We start from the raw sequence: 25,036 nt of genomic DNA, 5'->3' as shown, positions 1-25,036 counted from the left end.
ATGAGTAGCTCTCATTATTATTATTATTATTATTGTTATTATCATCATCATCATCATCATCACTATTTTAGTTTTAAGTGGGAAACGTCTGCAGACGTTTCCGAGAGCTGGTGGGTTTTCTTGTAGTATTCCAACGTCCTCCACCGATTCATTACCTTAATTCTCCATTCTCATCCAGTCACCCCTCATCGTCCCTGATGACCTCGAATTCGACGACGAGATATGCATTCATTCATTCATTTATTCATTTATTCATACAGTGGAGTCAGTGCGGCCCGGGCTCCTCCAGGGATAGCATCGCTGGCCGCAGCCATAAAGGCACGTACACGGCATCCCGACCAACCTGAACATTTAGGAATTGACTTCTACGATCATTACTGTAAACAAAACAGCGAAATAAATTTAAAATTAGCTTTTGTATTACATATGTTCCAGCTTAAAACGAATTAGAATAAGTAGTTGCGTATTTTAAAGTCTTTCAGACTAAAGAAAAATGAAACACTTTTCAAGAATTCAATGCTTTTCATATTAATTTCAATGCACTATACATAATGAGACTCGTGAAAACAGGACTGACTCCCTCTAAGATGAAGGAAACGCTTGTTATGTAAAAAAATTTGCTTGAAATTTTCAAAAAGTAAGCATTATTTCTTTGTTATTTATTTACTAATAAAAATCATAAAATATTAAGTAAATTATACTTTTCAGTGAACAAGTTCTGGATCTTTGATAATCTTGTTTCCCAGGAAATAACGTATTCATCTTTTAAATGGGTGTCTATTTCTAAGAAATTGAAGTCACTCTTGTTAGCAAATTGTTAATAAAACAAGCCGTAGCTGCGTAAAGACTAATGCAAGATGTTGGTTAAATAGTTTGAAAGGAACTCGCTAGAAATAATCGTAAAAATGACATCATGTATTGATTATTGATAAACAAAGTTTCTTTTAACAAATCGGCAAGGAATTAGCGTAAACCTACTAGTAACAAAAAAAAAGTTTTATATCCGGATGAGAAAGGAGGTAGTGGGAGGTTCTCATTTTGACTTCCATTATTAACATGGCAAAAAATTGCACACACTTACTCCCTTACTTCTAACCTTCGTGGTATTAATAATGGAAGGTTCAGTTCAGCAAAAAGATGTTAGTCTCAGGTTGTGAAAGGAAAACATTCAGTTGCTTGTCAAGAACACGTTTCAGTTCCTAAGAATTTAAACGCGTCAAATCAAGGCAGTTTCGAAAAATATTCGGGGAATTATGGGAAAATTTCAAGTTTAAGATATTAGGTTAATCCAACCGCAATATTAATTTAAGCATTTGGGCTGGCTGCCAGCATACCAACTAAATTTTTAATTCTGAGATTTTTAATTTTAATTATGAATCACTCATTCGGGCTGTTGAGTATGTGGTAAGTAGCCTTCGTTAAGCAGGGTGGCCGATACCCTGTGAGAGAAATTGAGATTGTGTTACGCGTCGATAGTTATCGATTAACTTCGTTGTGTGTGTTTGTGTGCAGGATTGCCCAGAGAGATCGACCGACTTCAGAGCCGAGCAGTGTTACGCCTTCAACTCCGTGCCATTCGAGGGAAGGCTTCTCGAGTAAGCAAACACGCTTCAGATAACACCGGACAGCGTTGTAGTCACACTGTCCAAATATATGGCAGAACATATGTCCAGTTGTAACACCTGTCCAATAGATGGCAGTAAATGTGTTCAGTTGTTACACCTGTGTAATAGATGGCAGGACATGTTTCAGTCAGTTGTCACACCTGTCCAGTAGGTGGCAGAACACGTGTCTAGTTTTGCAACTGTCCAACAGATGGCATAATATGTGTCCAGTTGTCACACCTGTCCAATAGATGGCAGGAAATGTGTCCAGTTGTCACGCCTGTCCAATTAGTTCTTGACTGGGTTTGATGTGTTTTTTTCTTTCATTTTCTTGCTGTAGAAGGCAATCGTAATCCACCGCAGAACTATCTTACACTCGTCATCGATCTCCACCGTTGGTCTTGAACATCGTAATTACATGCATCTTCTATGGACGACTGCACGAACAAAGACAGACTGTGTTATTTCTCCCAATAAAATTATGTTTCTACCCGTGCTGTGCTAGTAGCACGAATTCAGGTGAATTATAGATGCACTACACAGCCGTATTGCGATTTCACAGTCACCATTCCTCCTTTTCTGATACGTCTTAGCGTCGAAACAATTGTCAAGTACGTTACGTCGAAGCCAAACGTATTGGTTGCTAAAGTTCCTCTTGTTGTCCGTGTTCTTGTTTGCTGGCTCAGCACCAGCCCAGCTCAACTGTTTACAGACTGTTATGAAAACGTTTACTGTAACACACTCTGCGCCATTAAGTTTTCACCCACCTAGATGTTTGACGAGGCCGGTAAAGGATTGCCAAGGGCGCCTTATCTCTAGCAAACAGCACAGCAATAGGTGTTAGCGTGTTGCATGCATCCCAGGCGCGTGACTTACGCACACGGATAAATTATTTTCTATTATGAATGTGTAACGCCATGATTATTTCTTTCATTTAAATAACAAAGAGGTTGGCAATCTGGGTAATGGGAATAGGACCATCAATACCAGAACTATAGCCACGCCTATGATGACAGTGGTGTTGATTCGTATTACTTCGTTTGGTTGTGTGAAGTTCACATTTTCGGTCATGTTATCACGTATCTTGTGCAAAAATTTACTACGCGCCAAGGTTATCCCTTGCGGGACCAGCATATACATACTGGTGTGGGTATTACTGATTTTGCGTGGCCCCATATCGCGAGGGAAGTGGATACCCCACTTCATCGCGGTGTTTGGGGAGAGGCTATGTCGGGGTACCTGCCTAAAGCTGGGGTCACAGTGCCACGACGAACACACTACAAACCCAACAAACCGTCGTACATCGCTCCAGCACGACAGAGTTAATAGCGTATAGAATGAGCTAAAACAATGTTGATACTATAGGAATTTTTATTTCTTGTTGATAGCTGTCGTCTCTTGCACAAAATGAGGTTAAGTTTATTTTAGATACAAGGAAAAGAGAGAGAGGAAATAATTCCGCCAAATGTGAAAGCTTACCCAAACGTAAAACAACACTTTTTGTTTTTCAGCATAAATATTCACCAAGTAGGTATTTTTTAAAGTTTAGTTTAATAAGGTTTTCGTTTTGCTTTCCGTCGTGCGGCACGACACGACGAAACTAGAAACAGCTCCTACTTCTTGCGGGCCGTCGGGGAACGTATTTCATCGTGTTGACGTCACGGTGACCCTGTCATTCATTGGCTGCCTTCGTGTCGTTTCCGAAGTAGGGATGTAACAAGTTTAAGGGGGGGGGGGAGACGGGACTTGTGCCTCGGGCGCCGCTAAACTGCCGGAGTAATTTTTACTATAGACGTTTACTTAAATATCGTATTATTAGAATACAAAATAAAAGTTGGGTGAACACATGTATATTGTTAAATATTTAAAAATTAATATTTTTTTTTCAAGTACTATCCAACTTGAAACGTATTAAAAAATTTAATGACTGCAAGTTTTCCATCTAAGTTTGTCTCAAAAATATTTGGAATAGTGTAGTTGAATCAATATGTGGTGGTGATATGAGATGTTGTCGGAAAACAAGAAAAAATTGTCGCGGAAGTGAGTTGTTGGTGCGGGTGGCACCGAGACCCCGGCTTGACCTGAGGGCTGAATGGGGGCGGGCGGTCGCAGGTGGGTGCCGTACACCAAGGCGCCCAACAAGTGCGAGCTGAACTGCATGCCGCGCGGAGAGCGCTACTACTACCGCCACAAGACGAAGGTGGTCGACGGCACGCGCTGCGACGACGAGAAGCTGGACATCTGCGTGGACGGCACGTGCATGGTGAGCCCCGCGCTCGTCGGAGAGCGCCACCGGTACTGTAACCTCGGCCGCAGGTTCATCGCAACCACGTCTTCTATGACTCGTGGCATGGAGTGCTTCCCCGAGGCTGGTTTACGTCTTTGATGTGGGGCTCAACGTTTTTTTATTGTAAATAATAAAATATTCAATACAGAACACTAAACTTCTGCAGATTATTTCACTGTAGCTAAATTATTTCATTGAAATAAATATGCCACAAGAATATGTTGAAAACAAAGGTGTTACCCTAATTATTTCAATGAAATAATTTTCTACAGCAATTAAATTTGCCGTGTTTGTAGAAATTTGTTCAGTTAAACATTATTCAGATGCTCTGTATTCTCTCTTAAACATTTTCTCTGTTATTTACAATAGAAATGTTGTTCAGCTACAGCTTCAAAGATGTAGGTATACCGTACCAACCTTGGGAAGCATTTTAGACCACAAGTTTTATACGTGTTTTAACACTCCATTGCTCGCGCTTTATCTGAGGGATAAGCAGCACTTTCTGCGAAGTGACACACGAGTATGCATGGAGCTCAGATAACGCCCTCCCTGGTATCTTCCTAGCTTATCGAAAGAGAGTTGTTAGGTATTGCTAGTCCTTCAAAGGATGAACATTTGTGGCTACAGTTACTGTTTCGTATCTGTGAGATACAGCGTGACTATACATGTAAGTAATATGTATTCTAACTTATGATTTTTTTATATATTTTTACATTTTCGTGTAAGAGTTTCATAGTGATAATTTAATGTTTATTTTTTGTTGTAATTATTTTCAAAATAATTTTCGGCCATTTTATCTCAGAGATACTATGCGAGCATCTTTGTTTTGCTAAATGCACACAATGATTTAACTATTTTTCAACTGTGTTGATTTTCATTATTGCAGATCTAAAATGGCATCAAAGGAAACAATATACAATATGAATGACCCCGGACACATAAAAGAAATCCACAGGATTTTATTTGAAGATTCTGACAACAGTGAGAGAGATTCAGACAGTGAAGTTAGAGAAGGGAACTCATTGAAGGACAACTGGTAAAAATATCAACTCTTAGCTGTTTGCTGCTATCGATTTCAAACAGACTCAAAGAAATATTGGTGACATTTGAACAGTCTAATGCAAGAGACAAGAGCAATCAGAGCAGCACTAGCAAATAATATGCAACACGGAAGTGTTGCATGACGTGCCAGAGAAGTAAAAAAACTCGATTGACAGGATACTCGTGTCAAACCTGCGACCAGTACCTTTGTCTGCAGCACTGTGCTTTTGTGTGTCCTGACAGATGTGTACCAAGTGACGTTGAAAATCAAGATAAGTGATGAGTGATAGTAACAGAAGTAATATGGCAGTGCCTTTCACAAACAGTGTTATACTGTGAGATCAAAATGTCACCAAAATTTTCTAATTTATGTTTCATACACAATACAATCAATTTTTTTTGTATGTAAAGCCTGTATATATAAGGATATGTATTTCATTAAAATCTGTTTTTTTTTTCAATGTATCTTTGCTTGTTTTATATTTACTGCTGAGTAAATTTAGATGTGCTTTGACATGAACACAATGTAGTATTTAAATTGTAAATACTTAAAACAGTTACAGGACTAGAAGGTCTTCCAAAATTGCAGATGCTTCAATTGTTATATGATTTTTTTTTGCATTTGTAAAAAAATAAATTATTTTAAAGTTATTTTGCATATATTAATATTCATTATTGAAAACTCAGTCCAGAAATTAGTTTCTGTACAAGATATTTTATCATGTATCTCACAGATACAGTGCGAGCACATTTGTCCAGCTGTGGACGCGAGTAATGGAGTGTTTTAAACTATTTTGTCGTGATGAACCTGCAGCAGACGTATGTCTGTCAAATTCAGACTCACTTTGTATAATAGCATGTGTCATCCTCAGTTCGCAGTGTGGATTTTGATGGACATTTACTCTCATTTTCCATTGCATAATATCTGCTATTAGTGCTGTCCTTGTTTCGGCACACGTTGTTGCGGATGTACACCAAAAAGTACAAAAGTTTCAGACACAGCATTATAGTGTAATAAATTTTTTTCAAAATGTATCTGACACATTGTGTTTTGTAAAGGAAAATTTGGAATTAGAATTTTGGAAAAACATTTTCTTGGTGTATTTTTTCAAGAGCATCATTCAATAATATATTTTTACTTCTAAGGAGATGTAACTGAAAGAAGCCAACATGGTTTCAAACATTTTTGGCAACAATTTTTTTTTATATAATTTAATATTAAAATGTTTTTGCTCTATTTTAACATAACACATAATTTCATTAAATGTCTTGTTATTAATAGTGACCAACTGCTAAAATACATTTTATGTGAAAAAAATTGGTGTTTAGCACTAACATTTTTTTTTTTTCAGAATTGGTCTTTGAAAATCAACAAATATTAAAATATAAAAAAATTAAAACTTATTATGTTTAAAAGTGATACACAGAATATATTGTTGATGTTAACAAGCCAGGTAGTATCAATTTGACAACAGTGGGCATTATTTACTCTGCACCGCAAACTAAGAGTGAGACACTCCGTAGTACGTAGTATAGTATATGATAAAACGTCTTAAAATGCTGCTGAGAATTTGACCCTTACAGCAGATTATTATATTGGGGGTTATTTTTTGCCCTTGTGACCCACTAGTTTTGAAATGACCATAACCTCTGAAGATTACACCAATGGTTACAAACAGATCTTATATTGAAGTAATGCAGTGTGGCTGCGGTAACTTATCGGTGGTTTTTCTGCCGGCTACCAGTGAACCGCTACTCACAAGGCTTTTAGACACCAATGTACTTGTGGAAAGGAACAGGTTTTTAGGATCTGGCTAAAAACAATGCAGTAAAACACTTTAAACTTTTGAAGGACATTATAGTATTGAAATTATTTATTTCCACCTATATTCATCATTATACTTTATTCTGAATGCATGCTGTTCAGCAAAAATGATTCAGATATATTTTCGTAACATTACAAGAACGTTACTGTGAGTCTGTGAGGTATTTTACATTTTTTGAAGCGTGAGTGAAACATTGAAGTTTTGCAAGGGGTGTCACACCTCTGTACCAGTGCTGTGGCCCTAGAGGTGACACGGTATTGCGACCTCTGTCTTTCACTTTTAACTGGACTCGGTCGAACCCTCCCGCGGGCGTGACGTGATCTTGCAGCCGGTGGGCTGCGACATGATGCTGGGCTCCCCGGCCAGGGAGGACCTCTGCCGCGAGTGCGGAGGCGACGGCAGCAGCTGCAACACCGTGCGAAGCGTGTTCGAGAACGACGACCTGCAAGTTGGTGAGTTCCTGCGTATCCGTGAACTTCCGTCACTGTTAGAAAGGCAAGGCAATTAATTCCCTTTGAATTTCACAACTATGTATCCGCCATCATTAAACCCTACACATGAAGCAGGAAGAAAAATGCAATGAACATGCTGCCAACCTTTGAATAATCACGTAAAAATTACAGCTGATGCACAAACACACCTTAATTGACGCCCAGCATGAGCCGACCTTCTTAATGCAATCGGTTGCGCACTGGCTATCAGAGTGAGGAAAACAGTATGATATGCACCTATAGTTTATTTATGCTAATCTGAGCATTAACACTTTTGAAAACTTTGTTTAGAGTTTTCTTTATAGTAGATGTGAAATTACTTGCCCTAATAGGTTGTCAGTTGAAACAGGTGCAATAAAGGCAGTGAATTAGTTGAAACTGTGCCGCTTTTGACAGAAACTATTATGAGAAATTGATTTCAGAATGTTTAGACTAACCAAATGCCTTTTAGGATAATGTATCACTACTAAGACGTGGCAAGTGTAAACAAAATCAAGGAGGCTGGCACTTTACTGGTCAGTACATTAAGAACCTACTTCTTATGTATGTTGTTAATAGGTAGTATTTGAATTAATATGTTTTTCCAGCATTTTCAGGTGTCACTTGACAGTACCTTCACTGGCTAGGTCAATCTTCTACTGTCTTGAGGGCTGATCGCGCATTGCCGGTGATTTCGAGATGTTAACTATGGGCGCCACCACGTGGAAGGGCACGTGGACCCGGCGGAGTCTCTCACTCAGGGCGTGACGTAGCCCAAGTGGGGACGAGTTACCAGCCCTTTCTATCCTAGCTACCCAGACCTGGCCCGCTCTAGGCGTCGGGCACGCCACACTCCTAGACTCACTCACCACGTGATTAAATAAATACTCACTTTATATTTATTTTCCAGATTTAATTTCACTAACACGTCTCTCTACACGCCCGTTACACGTTACACATTACACGGTTAAAAAGCCTGAGGCACGAATCGGTTTAGGTGAGGGCATGGTCCACACACGTGGCCATGCTGCAAAGTATACTTATTACACGGTGATGAAAAAAACTCGACTGAGACAATTAATTAATTAAACAGCCCGCTGACCGAGAGCTGCCCCGAGGATGACGAACGAAAGCGATTTAAAAAGAATTAACGATACAGAAATTACTTGGTCAGTGATGAACAAAGGTTGAGGTCCCCGGGGTGCTGGCGCGTCTGCTCTCGGTCAGTGATGAAGATGGACTGCGCTGAGCTCATCGCTCGCAGGTGGCAACATGGCGCCCTTCGCGCCAACACAATTACCGTTACTGTATTCTACGACTCCGTGCCCCGGCGAAAGTTGAGTAAATTACAGATAAACATTAAAAATATATAAAAATTACTGACAATGGAAAGTTTGTTACTATTTACTTATTTAATGATAATTCATATAAAAGCATTCCTATCCTCGTCCAAGTCCGTGCCTGTTCGGGTCCGCCCGGGCAACGTCTATAGTTATTTAAGGTAACCTATTTAAATTGCAGAAAACACAAGTAAATTGCACAACACTGGGGCAAAGACGAATGAAAACAAAAAGGGTTTACAAATAATATTAAAACGTAGCAAATTAGGGGTGCGGCGCACTGCAGCTAAGCGCCCTCTTGCCGGGCTAGACACACGCACACACGCACGCACGAGCGGGAGGTTTGAATATAGATGGTGGTTGGGCGGTGTCGTATCGGGCTCAAAGGGGCCGCAGGCCCGGACGACGTCAGTCTACTAACTTTATTATTGAAAAATTGATACCATCCTATGTTAAGTTCATGCTGAATTATATTGTAGCAGAAGAAACCTGTACTCTTAAAGCCATGCGTGATTGGTAGGCTTTTTGGCAAGAAGTGGAATGATGTAGGTGGTATACTATGTCCCTGGCTAACAGATCAAAGCAACTTACTTTCTGGATAGTGCATGTGCAAAAATAAATTAATATAATATAGTCAATTTTTGACATTTTTGTTTTGGGAGGATTTATCATACTTGCTATAACTGTACACTTCCTTCACTTACAGACAGGGGCGTAGCCAGGGGGGGGGTTTAGGGGTTCAAACCCCCCCCCTCCCCCCTTAGCACAAAATCTTTAATTAATTTCTTATTCATCACTCAAACAAATTTCATATTAAAATTAATAAAATTTTTACTATTACTATATTTAAATTTAAGTACCGAAAACTGCTAAAATAGCACTATTTCACACCTTAAAATCCAAATTTTCCCGGGGGAGGACCCCCGGACCCCCCGCTTTAATTCTGGGGGGGGGGGGGGGCGGCATGCTTCTTAACACCCCCCATACACAAAACCTGGCTACGCCACTGCTTACAGACAGTGGCGGATCCAGGATTTTGGTTTGGGAGGGGCTTGACCCAGCTGAGGCTAGGCTTTATCAAGGCAAACACTAAAACAATAGTGGACCCAGATGCTTTTGGAGGGGGCTTGAGCCCCTTAGCCCCCCCTCTGGATCCGCTACTGCTTACAGAAACAGTAATGGCTTAGAAAACATTCTTTGTGTGTCTACTTTCAGACAGAATCCGTTTAGTAGGTATAAGTGGTTGGTATAAAATTGTTAGAGGGTGGGAGATACCGGTTTTGAATAATGGCCTAATTGTTTTAATATGTTTTTATTTATTCACTAATGTCTTCTTTTCTTCCTTGCATAGTTACAAACTTGATCTTGAACCAAAAAAAAAAAAAAAAAACAGTCTAAAATCTGTTCGAAAAGGAATATTAACCTGAGTATACTCCTAGTTACATTTGTCACTGGAGTCTGAATCCTGCCTGTAATACCGAAACAACCTAAATACTTATCATTCAAAAGGTTGTTGAAACATTGACTTCATACATTTTGACATCAGTTACAAGATTGTGTTTATTGCTGATGTTGTGATATATTAAAGTGAAGAAAGACTGTTCCACTTCCAGCATGTAGGCCTACAGATCTGATCAATCCCGTGTGGATCCATTTTCAGAGAAAACACTCCAGTATGGTTAAAACATTCCTTACTTTGCTTGTGATATGTGAATTTTTGTAGGTCAATGTTCCTGTTATCATTACATGAGATTTTTAATTGTTTGCTGCTACACTAAGGATAAGGATTTTAATCTCATAAGCTAAAGCAGATGTTTGTTGTGTGTACCACGTGTCTACATTTAAGCACTGAACAACAATATCTGTGCTGCTTTCAGGATACAATGACATCCTTCTGATCCCAGAAGGAGCAACGAACATTGTGATAGAGGAATTGAAGCCTTCCAACAACTATTTGGGTTTGTATTTAATATGATTGTACTCCGTAGGGTAAAAGCTTACATAAATTTTTTTACCATGTTTCAAAACCTTATTTGAAAGCATGGTTAAATAACAAATAGTGTTGGGAATAAATTCTATTAAATTTTTTATTTTATCAGTAAGTTTTATTCATTAAGCAGGTACGTACATAGTTCATAAGGAGTCAAAAACTTACAAAGCAAAGTACAGTTTCATAAAAAACTAATACTTTAACCTTGCAATGCTCAGCTTTAAAAAAATTAACTAATAAAATTTAAAAAAATTGTGTGTGTGGGGTCCACATGTGACAGAAGTGAAACTTCTTGCTTATTAGGTATAAATAGAGATAAATTATTACCTAGTAATTGTTCATTGAATTGGAGATAATAATTGAGAAAAGTAAGTATATGTGGGTATTATCACAAATGAAAAAAATGCCTCTTTCTGCATCCTGTGTTCTCACATACATTCACTGGCACTTTTTGGTGCTTCTTTTGTTGGTTTATTCCCACATTGCCTTTGATAATACCTATAAGTACTTTTGACATTTCAAATCATAGTGTTCACATACCAAAAATAAATTAAATTTTATAGCTAACCTCTTTTTTACATTATCAATCACACTATTCACCTAAAAATGAATTGTACTTATATAGTTAATTGCACAAATCAATAACTCTTTTTCCAAACAATAAATAAATTTTAGATACCTTAAATTAAATACAGTAAGTCCTCTATTTACGTCGTACCGATTTACGTCGTTTCGGATTAACGTCGCTAATGTTTGAGTACTCATGTTTCAATTTAAGTTGTCGCCGATTCACAATAACGTCGTTTACAATGACCGTAAATCTTTATTTTAACCAAAAAAACGTATATAATTCGTTTATAATTATTTGATTCCTTCAATTTATGCTATGTAGCGTAAGCTACACGTTAACCGCCTTATCTTATCATACATCATGAGGGACGCTTCCTGCTCTCCGCTGCTCTCCGCGCGGTGATGCAATACTACCAGCCCGCCCGCTCGGCCACCCACGTATCTCGCACTATAAGTGTTATCTACTTCCCGCAACGACACAGCATTTTCTCCTACCCCTTTTCGTCCAACTCCTTGGCACTTCAGTAGAGGTGTAAAAGTAACTAAAAAAAGTGTACCCGTATGTATTCGTTACTATAACAATTAGTACTCGTTACTTTCGTATCGTTACTCGTTACTTCTGATACCGCATAACATGCTATGTTATGTAACAGCAACGAATCGAGTCGTATTTCGTACGCGTACAGTATGACGTCGCGTAAATAATAATAAATCGAATATAAACAATTAAAAGTATTTGATAATTAACAGCTTTTGTTAACCAAGAAACAATAAAATCTCATTAGAGCAGCTTTATTATATCTCTTTTAAGATAAGAACAAAAAACGTGAAAATACGCGATAATAAAAAACAAAAACATACATATTTATAATTTGTAAAAAATACTTTCTTACGTTGTTTCTGTTCCAATCTCAAACTTTGTCTACACACACAATACCTTTAATAAACAGTAAAAAACTTGGACGACGAATTTCCAAATTATACTTTTCTTAATAAACAAACATCGTTCTTTGTAACGAATAAGCGCGCGCATGCGTAAAACATACGAAAAATGCGAGTAACGAAATGCATTCGTGTGTAACGTTTTGTTACTCGTTACTAGATACCGCACCCGTTACTCAGTAACGAATACATACGGTTTGCTACAGCTCTACTTCAGTCGCTATGATATCATTGAGTTGGCCGGAGTTTTAAACGTGCCGTTGTTAACTTTATCGTGATTAAATGCGTTTGTAGTAGGCCTACAGTATCAGCTCACTGCAATTTATGATTTTTTCTTCATAAGATGTCTTCCAAACGACTATATATCTGTTTTTATATTTCAATCAATAAAGGTAATAAAGCAGCTGGTTAAATAACCATTCTATAAAGCTGAGAAGTACTAGTTGAACTTGTTTCCCACGCTGTCGGTTGTAATTTGCTGATAAAATTGCCCATTGTCACGTCTGTATGCCAGCGCTTCCGGCCGACCTTGGGCCGTGGTCGGCCGGTGGCATGAAACATGGCTCATTTTGCGTCGTTTATATTTACGTCGCGGTTTTCAGGAACGTAACCCCGACGTAAACCGAGGACTTACTGTAAAAGAAATGTGGTACGTAGCACCAATCGTTAGTCATTATGGAAACTGAGGAGTCGCAAGCAGCGTTACGAGAATTCCGTAGCATCACTACTGTGTCATTTCAACGTCTCCCCTGCCATCTTCCCTTACGACCATTACAACTACCATATAGTATGCTATGCTACATATCTACCCACCCCCCTTTTTGCCATCTTCCCATTCAACCACTAGTGCATGCGTTGTTGTGGCATTGCTGCTGACGCACTCTCCTCTTCTACCGGTTCCCCCACCATATACCTAAATATTCCCCTCAGGCGATCAGAATTTTCGTAACGCTAGAAAATTGTAGCTCCTTCAGCAAAAAAGTTTCACTTCATAGTTTATACATAATTTTAGATTTATGTTGATGAATGTTTATAAAATTCTAATTTAGTTATTAAGTATTTTGGAGAAGTTTTTATCTACATTGTTGTGACTATATGCATTTTCCTTTTAAAACATATTTTATAATGTTTTTAGTTTTGATACTAATAATGTTGCTGTGCAGTTACAAATGCAAATAAAATAACGGCATCCTCTAAAACATTCTAATTAAAAAAAAATATTAAAATATCAATAACTAACACAAGGCTTGCAGTACAGCTTCTGAATTAAATTTTTGGTTCGACGTGCCATAGCACCCAGCTTCAGACACGTGCTGAGTCAACATTCGTGGCCATGTGTAAATATTATGATAGTCGTAGTCACCAGCATGAAGTAATAAGTCATTTCCTCAAGTGTTACAGACTGGAAGTCTGTTAGTGACCACCAGGGTGTAACAATATTTATGCCTTCGCATGACAAAAATTAGGAAAAATGACTCAAAATTAAAACAAAAGCAAATAACTTTAAGAATCAGAAATGACAGTGACATAATTTAAAATCCACTGTAGTATTTACAGACAAATCTTGAAGATGAAAACTGAATGTAGAACTGTAGAGTTAAAACTGCATTGATACTCTTCATGGATTGTTTGCAAATGTGTAGCAACATTGATTATCCAAGCTAATCTTTAACAAAGAAAAGGTGTTATTTCATGCAAAATTCAGGATCGAGAGCACTGGTTACCCAAGAGGCCTGCCTAGTCAGGGGTGTATTTGTGTTAGTGAGGAAATATGATAAGTGGGATGCTCACAGGTGCTTCTAGCGCAGTACTGCCTCTAAGCGCAAGGCTGTACACTGAGACGCAGTCTTCTTGTCATGCATAGGACAACTATGAAAACTGAGTGGTGACCATAATATTATTAGGCGGAGAAATGGAAATAAAGGGTAAATACAGTTCCTTGAGTTCCTTTGAATAATTTATACAGGAAGTTTCACACTTAAAAGTTGTTCTGAAAACACACATTTTAGCCAATATCACTCTTTTAAGAATATGGTATTAAAAATAAAATAACAGAAACAGAGCTACTTTTTCAACCTCAGTCTATCCTAAAGTGTTTTTTTAAAGACCCCATTCTGATATCTTGAGCAGTTTTTTTAAAATTGCATGGCTTTTTCCTGGAGATTTGTTAACTGTATGTATGCCCAGGTAGGCTAGTCTTTTAATTCTGTCGTTATTTGTAAAACATGTCTTGGAAACTAATTTTGGCATGAGCTAAAGCTTGTTTGTGTGATTTTCCTCCTACACTAGCGATCAGAAACCTGACGGGTCACTACTACCTGAACGGCAACTGGAGGATAGACTATCCGCGGAGCCTGAGGTTTGCTGGCACGCTGTTCCATTATGAGAGGAAACATTTACTGTTCTTTGCGTCGGAGTCTTTGAAAGCTCTTGGACCAACAACAGAAGCAATTTTTGTTGTGGTAAGTTTTTATCTTCACAGTAGGGTTACAAAGCCATTATTATTATAACACTCTCAGAAATAATTGTTGCTTTGCTACCAAATTTAGATGGAAGATTTTATCCATGTTAAGTTTGGTCATTTTTCCTGTTTTTAATGATTCTTACTGTGTCATTTTGACTTGCATTCTCTCTGTTGATTCATGTTTTTAAATTAAATAACATTCACTCTCATTTTCATAATAATCTCCTATGTTTATGGTATACTTGTCAACTGTATTCTAATCTTGCTTGAGACGACATTACATTAAAATGCTTTCTGTGAAACAAATGTTGGAATGACATGTGAATTTCCTGTTGTGTTGTCCAGCTGCTATACCAAGAGACTAACCCAGGCATTCAGTACCAGTACAGTATTTCCAAGGGCATTTCTCAGCAGACTGATCCAGACAGCTATGCCTGGATTTTTGATGACTTCACACCATGCAGCACAACGTGTGGTGGTGGTGAGTTACTTTAAAAACCGAGAATAAAAATTTTTTTAAAAATATATGCTAGTAATAATTGTAGTAAGAAATAAATACCTAAAGGCAACTCTTAATGGTGAATGTGTCCATTGGCTTCTAAGTTCGTTGCAGACAACTCACAAAGAGCCAGACTTACCTTCACACACCCCTTCACCACCAACCCCCTTCCCTTCTTGTTTGCTGAAAATGATTACTTTGCACACAAAAAGATACAGTTAGAAATTTTCAATTCCTATGAAAACTTCAGTCGTAGCAATGTCTCAACTCTAGACATAATAGTAAATTCACTTTCAGCTGCTGAAACTGCTTATAAGAGTCTTTATCCAATGATCAGTTTGTAAACAACTTGTGTATGAAAGTAGTAGGTAAATACAGCATTTACTAACCTCCAAGAATGCCAGGACGGTGTTGTGTATATGATTCCATGTAATATTTGTGTAGTTTATACATAACAGCCTGCCATTATCAATCACTTCTTAGAGTCCTGGAAGCTTATCTTTAGGAGCATCAGCTACCAATCTCCTCCTGATTGGTTTTTCTCAGCCCAAAGGCTAGTTTAATTCTCCTGATCACTGTTGCAATCAGTTTGTTTAGAAAAAAAGCCCATAGCAGCACCGTGATACATCAGTTTCAATCATCGAGCTCAAAAGCCCCAATAATTGACAAGGTGCTGACAAAGCATTTTAAATAACAGAGTAGGCTGGCCTTTTCCTTTCTTCTTCTGCACATGCTATACTTTTAATGATGACATTTACCATTGCCAATATAAAGCATGTACTTACTAAACAATAACTATACATTCAGCATTTGCAGTGTGTTAGTAGTTGTACAACCTGCTCTTGACTGAAAGAGAATGCAGTAGAGTGTGAGATAAAGAAGGACCTGAGAGGTCAGGCCAAGCTTTGTTGGTGTGCCTGCTCTAGTCACTAGTGTGGTGTCTGGTGTAACTGTGCCGTGTGTTTCGGAGGAGCTGGCGGCTGTGCAGCGGCGGCTTGGTGTGTTGTAGGCCACCAGCTGAGGAATGTGACGTGTGCTCGGCGCAGGGACCTAGAAGTGGTGGAAGACAAGCTGTGCAACCCTGTTCTGGAGCCGGAGCGCAACAAGAGCTGCGGCACAGACCCCTGCCCCCCCGCGTGGTCCCTGGGCGAGTGGGGGGCGTGCAGCATGAGCTGTGGCCCGGGGGGCACCCGGTCCCGCCAGGTGTTCTGCGAGCAGGTCGTCGCCAACGGTCTGCCGTCCATCGTCGACGAGCAGCTGTGTTCCGAGTCCCTGGGGCCACGCCCCTCCGCCACGGAGCCCTGCGGAGAGGATGTGCCATGCCCCACGTGGTTCGTCGGTCCCTGGAAGCCGGTCAGTCCAGCATGCTGTTTTATTTGGGATTAATTTACTGTTGAATCAGGGTCACTGCAGGTGATGAGATGAAATTGGAGTAGTATTGACGGATTAAATAGGTGGAGGAAACTGCACAACCCTGAGGAAACCCACCGGTTCTCTGTAATTTAGCCTAGTTTTATCCTAATTTTAACCTAATTTTATCCTGTGTAAATTATGGTCAGAAATAAATGTGGGAAATGGGAGGATAGGTTTAGCTCCTCATGTTTACCCCCTTTCCCCTCATCGCTTTGATCCTTGATCTGCACTGCATGGTTTGCAGAATCACTACAGTTTGATATGTTTGTGTTGGTAATAATACAAACAGGACAATTAGCAAGTGAGTAGTAAACATTTGAAGCTACAGGATGTGTACAAATATCTGGTGAACCCATTTCCAAACTTTTTCAGGACCTTTTCATAAAATTTTCTGGTAGTTTTTTTATCACATTCTTTTTTTTTTCAATGAAATAAGTAAAATTAACATTAAACTAAATATATGGACTAATCACAGGAACATACAGATTTTTGCATTGGATAGCTAAAACCATTACAGAGATGATCCAAATTATTTAAGCGGACATTTTCCCCACGGTTTATAGTTAATGTGCAATTTTAAACTGAAGTAAGATGCAAGGTAACAGAAGGCTGAAAGGAATCGAAAGTTTTGTGCAAGAGAGTGAGCAGAATTTCATTTCGGAGAGGGGTTGGGTGGTATACAACCTCTTTTCCTGCTGTTTGCTTTCAAATTCTTAACATTTGTTGTTGGAAATTATAGGTTTTTTTTAGGATTTATTATGATTTTGGGGTGGGGAATATCCCCACCGCCCTCCTCCCTTTATACCTCTTGCATACACCCATGGTTTTGTGACTTCCAGCAATGATACTGTTTATTTCAGCATTTCGGGACATTTTTGGACTTACGTGATGTTTCCTTCAGTTTCCTTACTTATTGGTGACTGTGGTGACCTGTCGACATCCTGAAGCAGTGTTAACTATTTAATGTTGTAAACGTAGGGAGGATTGCAGGAAGGGTTGGAATGTAGTTGGGTTTTTTTTTGTGGCAGTGCAACCGCTTGTGCGGGGACGGCAAGCACCTGCGACAGGTGGTGTGCTACCACCGGGTCGACGGCAGGGTGCAAGTGCTGGAGGACACCGCGTGCTCGGGGGAGAAGCCCCTGGACTCCAGGCCCTGCTCCCTCGGACCATGCGAGGGCGTGGACTGGGTGTACTCTGACTGGTCGGGGGTGAGTCCAGCACGCTGCTCTATGTGTCTTTGTACTGGCGTTCAGCCCTTGATTACCATCTAATCTATAGTACTCGCAAGATTTGATTTTCTAGAAAAAAAAAAATATTCAAAGAAAAATGATGTAGTAAATTCAACTCTGACCACTCTGAAGTTTATTAGGCCTATATATGCTTTCCTTTGTAACTATCCTGTTACCGTTTCCCAAGATATTAAACTTTTATTATTAAATTACATAAATAAAATTATTATGTACGTATATTGATTCGGGAAACGGAGTTTGTGAAGTGAACATTTAAACTCTTGAATGTTTTAACATCAAAGTTAACATTTTTTATTTATTGTACAATTTTTTATTTTTTGCTCTTGAGATCTAGATTCAGGTCCATGGGGTGGATTTCAGGCACTTTTTGTAATTTGAATTCCAGGTACGGATTTGAGAAAATTGAGATCCAACCCATCACGAATCGTAATTTTTTCAAAAGTCTCGTATGTGAAATATTTTACATTGTTATTTGTCCTTAGCATCACTGGTGACGGGTGTACGTATGTGTGCTTGCAGTGTGAGGACAAGTGTGGGCTGTCATCCGAAACGAGAACTGCGTTCTGTTCGAACGAAGCTGGAAAAGTTTACCCTGATGACCGCTGCTTCCCATACCGTCTCAAGGAACTGATCAGGGAGTGTGAGAATCAAATGACATGTGAATTTGAATGGTATACCTCCCAGTGGAGCGAGGTAAGTGTTTGGAGTGCTCTGGTACTTTCTGAGTGTTGCAATTGACAGTGAAAGGTTTTTAATTAAGTGCATTTGGAACCACAGCCATTCTGTATTAGCAATTAAGACAAATAATCAAACATCAATATAGTTTTAGCAGGAATAACAAGAAAAATTAATATAGAGTACATTGGTATTTAAAAAAAATTTTTATTAAACCACTCTATAGAAAGAAAAATATAAAGATGAGTGTTACTGTTTGAAAAAATTCTCTGATATCATGTTGATTTCTATATCCATATTTCTTCTTAAAAAATCATTAGGGAAATGTACTGTGAAATGTAAGATGTGGCCAGCTATGAAACAGTGAACACTGTCCTGAAATGAAAACTGACAATAACGATGAACTCTGAGCGAACTAAAAATGCCTGCAGCAAAGTAATGCGACCTGGCGACCAAGGTCAGCAGCTGGAATCCTCCAAAACAAATCCAAACAGTTAGTGCTGGATCAATGAATGTCCCGAACCAGCTATATTTCAAGTAAAATTTTATGTGTATTGAATCTTTCTTTCGAAGATTGTAAAAGTTTAAATTTAGGTGTGAAGGTTTCCCAAACATGTAATTAAAAACACTTAAAGAACTTGTGTGTTTTATTTATTATAGTTTTAATAATTATTTTTAAACCCATTTATAAATTTTGGTTATGTGAATTTTCAAGGAAATCTGAATTCCTGTTAGCTAAAGTTCACGTATTAATCAAAGCCTCATAAAATTTTGGTTTTAAACAATTTTTTTTCTTCAACCAACTTTAAATTACAGTCTACCTTGGATACTGTCTGAAATGAATTAAAAACATCACAATTACACCACTGGTCTTAATACATTTCTTTGAACGTCTTTACTTTGCTGACAGCGCCAAATATATATAGTGTTTGGTTTTAAACTATTTTTTTAAATTTCATTTAACAAAACTTTAGATTATCGTGTTATTGCAAGAATTTTGGTTATAAGATATATTACAACACTTATGATTTTGGATTAAGTTCAGTTAGTATGTAAGTGTGGGATGATAAGGTTAAATATGTAATAAAGTTTGCAATGGTGTGTTTATTGGTAACATAAAGTGCCACAGGTATGGTCCCTTCAGCTCTGCACTGACGAGGTCCCCACTCTACCTGCTGGCGTGCGTGCGTTGCAGTGTTCGGCGGCCTGCGGGAGCGGCGTGCGGTCGCGCAAGGTGTTCTGTGGCACATTCGACGGGGAGACGGTGCGGAAGGTGTCGGACGGCAAGTGCGACCCGGGGAGGCGTTACGAGGGGCTCAAGAACTGCACCGGCGAGGAGGAGGAGTGTCCGGGCCAGTGGCACGCCGGGCCGTGGAGCGCGGTGAGTTTCTGCTCCCACGTTTTGTTGGCAGATGCGTAGTAAGCCGAATGGCTGACGCTGTAAAATACTTCACAAGCTGGTGAAACCACTAATCTTATTTATCTAGACAGTAAAATTATCAAATATCTCTTGAAAAACCTTGTACTAATATAGTTAAAGGTCTTTAATCCGATATATTTGGGACTACAGCCATTCTGGATTAGCGATTTTGGCGGATTATTGAAAAATAATTACATTTTCAACTGGAATGCACCAAATGTGAAAATTTTAAATGTGAAGTGTAACTAATTATAAAACAGGAAACACTGTACTGATATGAAAAATGAAAATCGACAGTACCTATTAACTCTGAATCAACTGAAAACTCCGACAGAACAGCGCAGTAATGCGACCTGAATGCTAAGGTTAAAAGTCCGAATTCACCCAAAAAATTGGAATGTCAGCCGCTCAATTGGGTACAGATTGTAGAATGTGCCAAACCATTAAATGCCAGTGTGAAGGCCCTTCTCTGTACATATTGTTACGATTTACCTGCGGGTTCGTAAAGGATAGCCCAATTAAAGATTTTTATCACACACACAGTTTTATTTATTACCACTACTTGTCACTTACAAATAATCTTTTAAAACGGCAAATAATTAACTACACTTAAAGAAATGTCAATTCCCCAGTCACTCGATTCACACACCTCGCTGGGCCGCACTTCCAGCGCAACTCTGACCGCAGCACCCCTCGTGGGTCTCCGCCGCGGGACTCTGTCGCCGCACTCCGCCGCCGCCGTCACACTCTTCGCCGAGATCCCACATGACGACTCGCTCGCCACTTCACTCGGGGCTCCACCGCGCCCGCGACTCTATCGCCCAGAAACTCCACCGCGGGAAAACTCCCGACTCCACTGAACTCTCTCACTCCCTGCCCTGGAACCTTCGTCCAAGGACTTCGCCACTCTGCCGCACCCGCGGCACTATCGCCCGGAAACTCCGCCGCGGGAGAACTCCCCACTCAGACTCTGACTGACTCGAAGGTCGGCCCAACCTCTTTATATAGCCCTTGGGTTCCCGTCCAGAACAATCGGGCATGTCTCCGAGATATAGCGCGACCTTCGCCGTCGAAATGTCCAGAAACGCGTCGTAAGTCCTGTCGAAGGACGCGGCGGCTGCTCAAAGAACACCGATAAACGCAACAAGCATCGGGTTCCCACAAAACGCGCCGATAAACATGTCTGAGTCCTTTTATTCCGCAGTGCGGCCTCTTTTAAGTAACTCGATCTGAGGCAGGTGCGCGCTGCGATGGTCAGGATGTCGCGCGATAGTATGACACGAGATACCAGGGAGAGGAAGGGGGCGCAGACAGGCCGAACGAGAGCGGCGATGCCAAGCACTGCAGCCAAGCGCGATCGTAACATTGCCCCCTCCTTAAACCTGTTCGTCCCGAACAGGTAATGCATCTCCTCCTGGAGGTCCCCATGCTACTCGAAGTTTAGGCCTCTTGCCTTTCCTCCATCGCGGGCTGTACAGTCTCACCAGATAACCCTCTCTCGCAGTAGATGTTGCTTCTCTCATCACCCAGTGACACTTCTGCATTGCTGATGCCCAATGTTGTTCAGTCAGCAGCCCAAGCCAGGCCGACCGTTGTCTTGGATGGGCCCGATACTCATGAGAGTCTTGCTCATTGCCTTCCAATGGTTTCCTTGTTTCTTCCCTTTTTCGTTCTATTTTTTCTCTCCTAACTACTCGTTCACACAGCATATCTTCCCAGCTCTTCTTCGTCTCTTCTTGGTTCCATATACCCTCTTCGTTCTTCTGAATATCTTCTCGACTGCACTCAGTTACTCCTTGCACCATCTTCTTCACTCCTTGCACCATCTTCATCACTCTTTAGTGTTTTCATTGTCTCTTCTCGGTCTTCCTTCCCCTGTTCTTGGTCTTTCTTCATCTCTTCTTGGTCTTCCTGCATCTCTTCTTGGTATTTCTTCGTTTCTTTGTGCTTCTCTATCTCTTCTTGACTCATGTTCATCTCTTCTCGGCTCTTCTTCAGTTCTTCTTGGCATTTTACCCTCTCTCTTTGGTTTATCTTCATTTCTTCTTGTTCAATATTCCACACTTTGTAACCCATCTTCACTACTTCTGTGCTTTTCTTCAGCTCTTCTTTCATATTCATGTCCTGGTTGTTTTCCTCGCTGTTCTTTTCACTGTTCTCTTCTTGGCTGGTCTCATCTTGGCTGGTCTCATCTTTGCTGGTCTTCTCTTCGCTGATCTCCTCTTCGCTAGTCTCCTCTTGGCTGGCCTCCTCTTGGCTAGTCTCCTCTTGGCTAGTCTCCTCTTGGCTAGTCTCATCTTGGCTGGTCTTCTCTTCGCTGTTCTTCTCTTCTCTGTTCTTCTCTTCTAGGCTTATCTTCACTTCGGTCTTCATTTCATTATTTACTTCTTCCTGGCCATTCTTCATTTCATCCTGACCCTTTATTTCTTCCTGTCCCTTCTTCATTTCCTCTGGGTTATTATTGGACTCACTCTTCTTTTCTTCACGGTGGTTCTTACTCTCATTCCTTCCACTCTTCATTTCTTCCGTGAAGTTCTCGATTTTGGTTACCATTTCTTCCGTATAGTTCTTTATACTGGCTAACATTTCTTTGTTATAGTTCTTCCAAATTGCTTTTATTTCTTCCAAGGCAACCCTTATCTCTTTGTATTGCTCGACAGTAAACCCTTCAGTAGCCATCTCTCTCTAAAGCATTTACTAATTAAACAACCTAAATAATTATTTTTTTAATACTGTTCTTAATTTTAAATGGTCTAGCCGAACCTTCTAATTAAACTAACGATAACTCTATTACATTCAAAACTAATACTGACTACAGTATACTCAAACTAACTCTAGAAAATTTCAAATTCACTAAAGTTCTAAATACTAACTATATTCTCGTAAACTAAATTATATCCTTAACTTTTATTCTAATGTAACTGAATCCTAGATCTATTAATTAGGGCTATCCCACTTCTGACACCAAAATGTTACGATTTACCTGCGGGTTCGTAAAGGATAGCCCAATTAAAGATTTTTATCACACACACAGTTTTATTTATTACCACTACTTGTCACTTACAAATAATCTTTTAAAACGGCAAATAATTAACTACACTTAAAGAAATGTCAATTCCCCAGTCACTCGTTTCACACACCTCGCTGGGCCGCACTTCCGGCGCAACTCTGACCGCAGCACCCCTCGTGGGTCTCCGCCGCGGGACTCCGTCGCTGCACTCCGCCGCCGCCGTCACACTCTTCGCCGAGATCCCACATGACGACTCGCTCGCCACTTCACTCGGGGCTCCACCGCGCCCGCGACTCTATCGCCCAGAAACTCCACCGCGGGAAAACTCCCGACTCCACTGAACTCTCTCACTCCCTGCCCTGGAACCTTCGTCCAAGGACTTTGCCACTCTGCCGCACCCGCGGCACTATCGCCCGGAAACTCCGCCGCGGGAGAACTCCCCACTCAGACTCTGACTGACTCGAAGGTCGGCCCAACCTCTTTATATAGCCCTTGGGTTCCCGTCCAGAACAATCGGGCATGTCTCCGAGATATAGCGCGACCTTCGCCGTCGAAATGTCCAGAAACACGTCGTAAGTCCTGTCGAAGGACGCGGCGGCTGCTCAAAGAACACCGATAAACGCAACAAGCATCGGGTTCCCACAAAACGCGCCGATAAACATGTCTGAGTCCTTTTATTCCGCAGTGCGGCCTCTTTTAAGTAACTCGATCTGAGGCAGGTTCCCGCTGCGACGGTCAGGATGTCGCGCGATAGTATGACACGAGATACCAGGGAGAGGAAGGGGGCGCAGACAGGCCGAACGAGAGCAGCGATGCCAAGCACTGCAGCCAAGCGCGATCGTAACATTATATAGGTACTAAATAAGCCAAACCATTCAAGTATTGTACACTCCAGTTGATCAAAACACTTTTGAATTCTGGCTAAGTGTTTTCTTTCAACCAAAATTATATTAATACATAAGACTGTGTATACCAATATGTTGTCAGTTAAAGCAGGTATAAGACAGGCTTTACGCAATATATTGATATTTCACTGTTACTGACAAAGGATGACTATCGAAAGTTTATTCCAAAATGTCTAGATTAGGCTGGAATGGACTGCATGCACTTCTTACCATTGAGCTGTTTTTTGTACCAAGAACAACATATGGATATTTGTAAGAAATTACAATAAATGAAAATGTGGCCTCACTCTGTGGCCCTACTCACAAAGAGGAAATAAATTTAATGAGGTTGCCACTTCTTGCCTCTAAGAATGACTTGTTGAATTGGACATTGCCATGGTCTCTTGACTAGAGTAGTTAGTCTGTAATCTGCCTTTGCCTGTTGCTGAGATTAGTCTTGGGAAAACTGACAAAGATGATGTTATTTATGTCTTTTTGACAAAAACCATCAAGTGAAGACAAATTTATGAAAGATTTTACATGCTGTAAAATACTTGTAGACATTTATATTGTAATCTATAAATTTTTTTGAGAAACACCACGGTTATGTGTTCAACTATAAATTATACCAACACAATTTAAATGTTTTGTTGTGCAAGCAACAAGAAATATTATGGATGCTTACAGTGGTGGGCGCAGGGGGGTGGGGAGGGGGATGTATCACCCCCCCCCCCCTCCCCCAAAGTTATAAAAATTTTTCAAAATATCAGTGTGAGAAGTCACGTCACCTATGGCTACTACTGTTGGCCCATATATCAGTGTGTCAATAGTTATGTAAGTTTTTTTAGAATACATTGTGGTGTAACACACTAATATGACGACAGACACACGTTATGCTGGACTGAAGTGACCCAAAGGTAAACAAACACCTCGTTTGTTTAAAAACACAGGACTGCCTGAATGGTAAATGATAGTTGTCAATACACGAGTGCCTAACATTACTTAGCCCTGTTTGCCATAACTTTAAAATATAATCAAGGAGACTAACCTGTAGTACAAATAAACAATATATGATTTTCCAAGAAATTTTAATAACATTAAGGAATTTGAGGCAAAACAATAACATAACATTGGAATTATATTTGATAATGGCTAAAGTTCTCTGAGGCACAATGTGACTAGCAAAAACAAGAATGTTATTGAAACTGCAGGACGTTACGAAGGACACCCGGCTCGACTAAAGTCCAATTCAAGTTCAGTCTCTATTGTTGGTATCCAACACAACACGTAGATGCCGTCTACACATTAAATAAGGGTGGGGTTTGCTCCGGGCTAAAACTCTGTCTGTAGG

General features: G+C 40.0%; 1 protein-coding gene across 4 annotated transcripts in view; it reads left to right on the top strand.

Annotated features, from left to right (window-relative positions):
* The window catches only part of LOC134530672 (papilin), a 411,300-nt gene that overhangs the window by 307,336 nt on the left and 78,928 nt on the right, over positions 1–25,036 (top strand). For all 4 annotated transcript variants that reach the window (XM_063365723.1, XM_063365724.1, XM_063365725.1 and 1 more), the window contains exons 5-14: positions 1,513–1,595; positions 3,717–3,867; positions 7,087–7,210; positions 10,446–10,526; positions 14,360–14,532; positions 14,880–15,015; positions 16,043–16,386; positions 17,475–17,654; positions 18,216–18,389; positions 19,567–19,752. In XM_063365723.1, coding sequence (XP_063221793.1) covers positions 1,513–1,595; positions 3,717–3,867; positions 7,087–7,210; positions 10,446–10,526; positions 14,360–14,532; positions 14,880–15,015; positions 16,043–16,386; positions 17,475–17,654; positions 18,216–18,389; positions 19,567–19,752 — 1,632 coding nt within the window. The remainder of the gene's footprint in view (positions 1–1,512; positions 1,596–3,716; positions 3,868–7,086; positions 7,211–10,445; positions 10,527–14,359; positions 14,533–14,879; positions 15,016–16,042; positions 16,387–17,474; positions 17,655–18,215; positions 18,390–19,566; positions 19,753–25,036) is intronic.

Source organism: Bacillus rossius, chromosome 3 (assembly GCF_032445375.1).
Source record: "Bacillus rossius redtenbacheri isolate Brsri chromosome 3, Brsri_v3, whole genome shotgun sequence".
Taxonomy (NCBI): domain Eukaryota; kingdom Metazoa; phylum Arthropoda; class Insecta; order Phasmatodea; family Bacillidae; genus Bacillus; species Bacillus rossius.
Note: the sequence above shows the minus strand (reverse complement) of the source record. Positions and strands in the feature narration are given on the sequence as shown.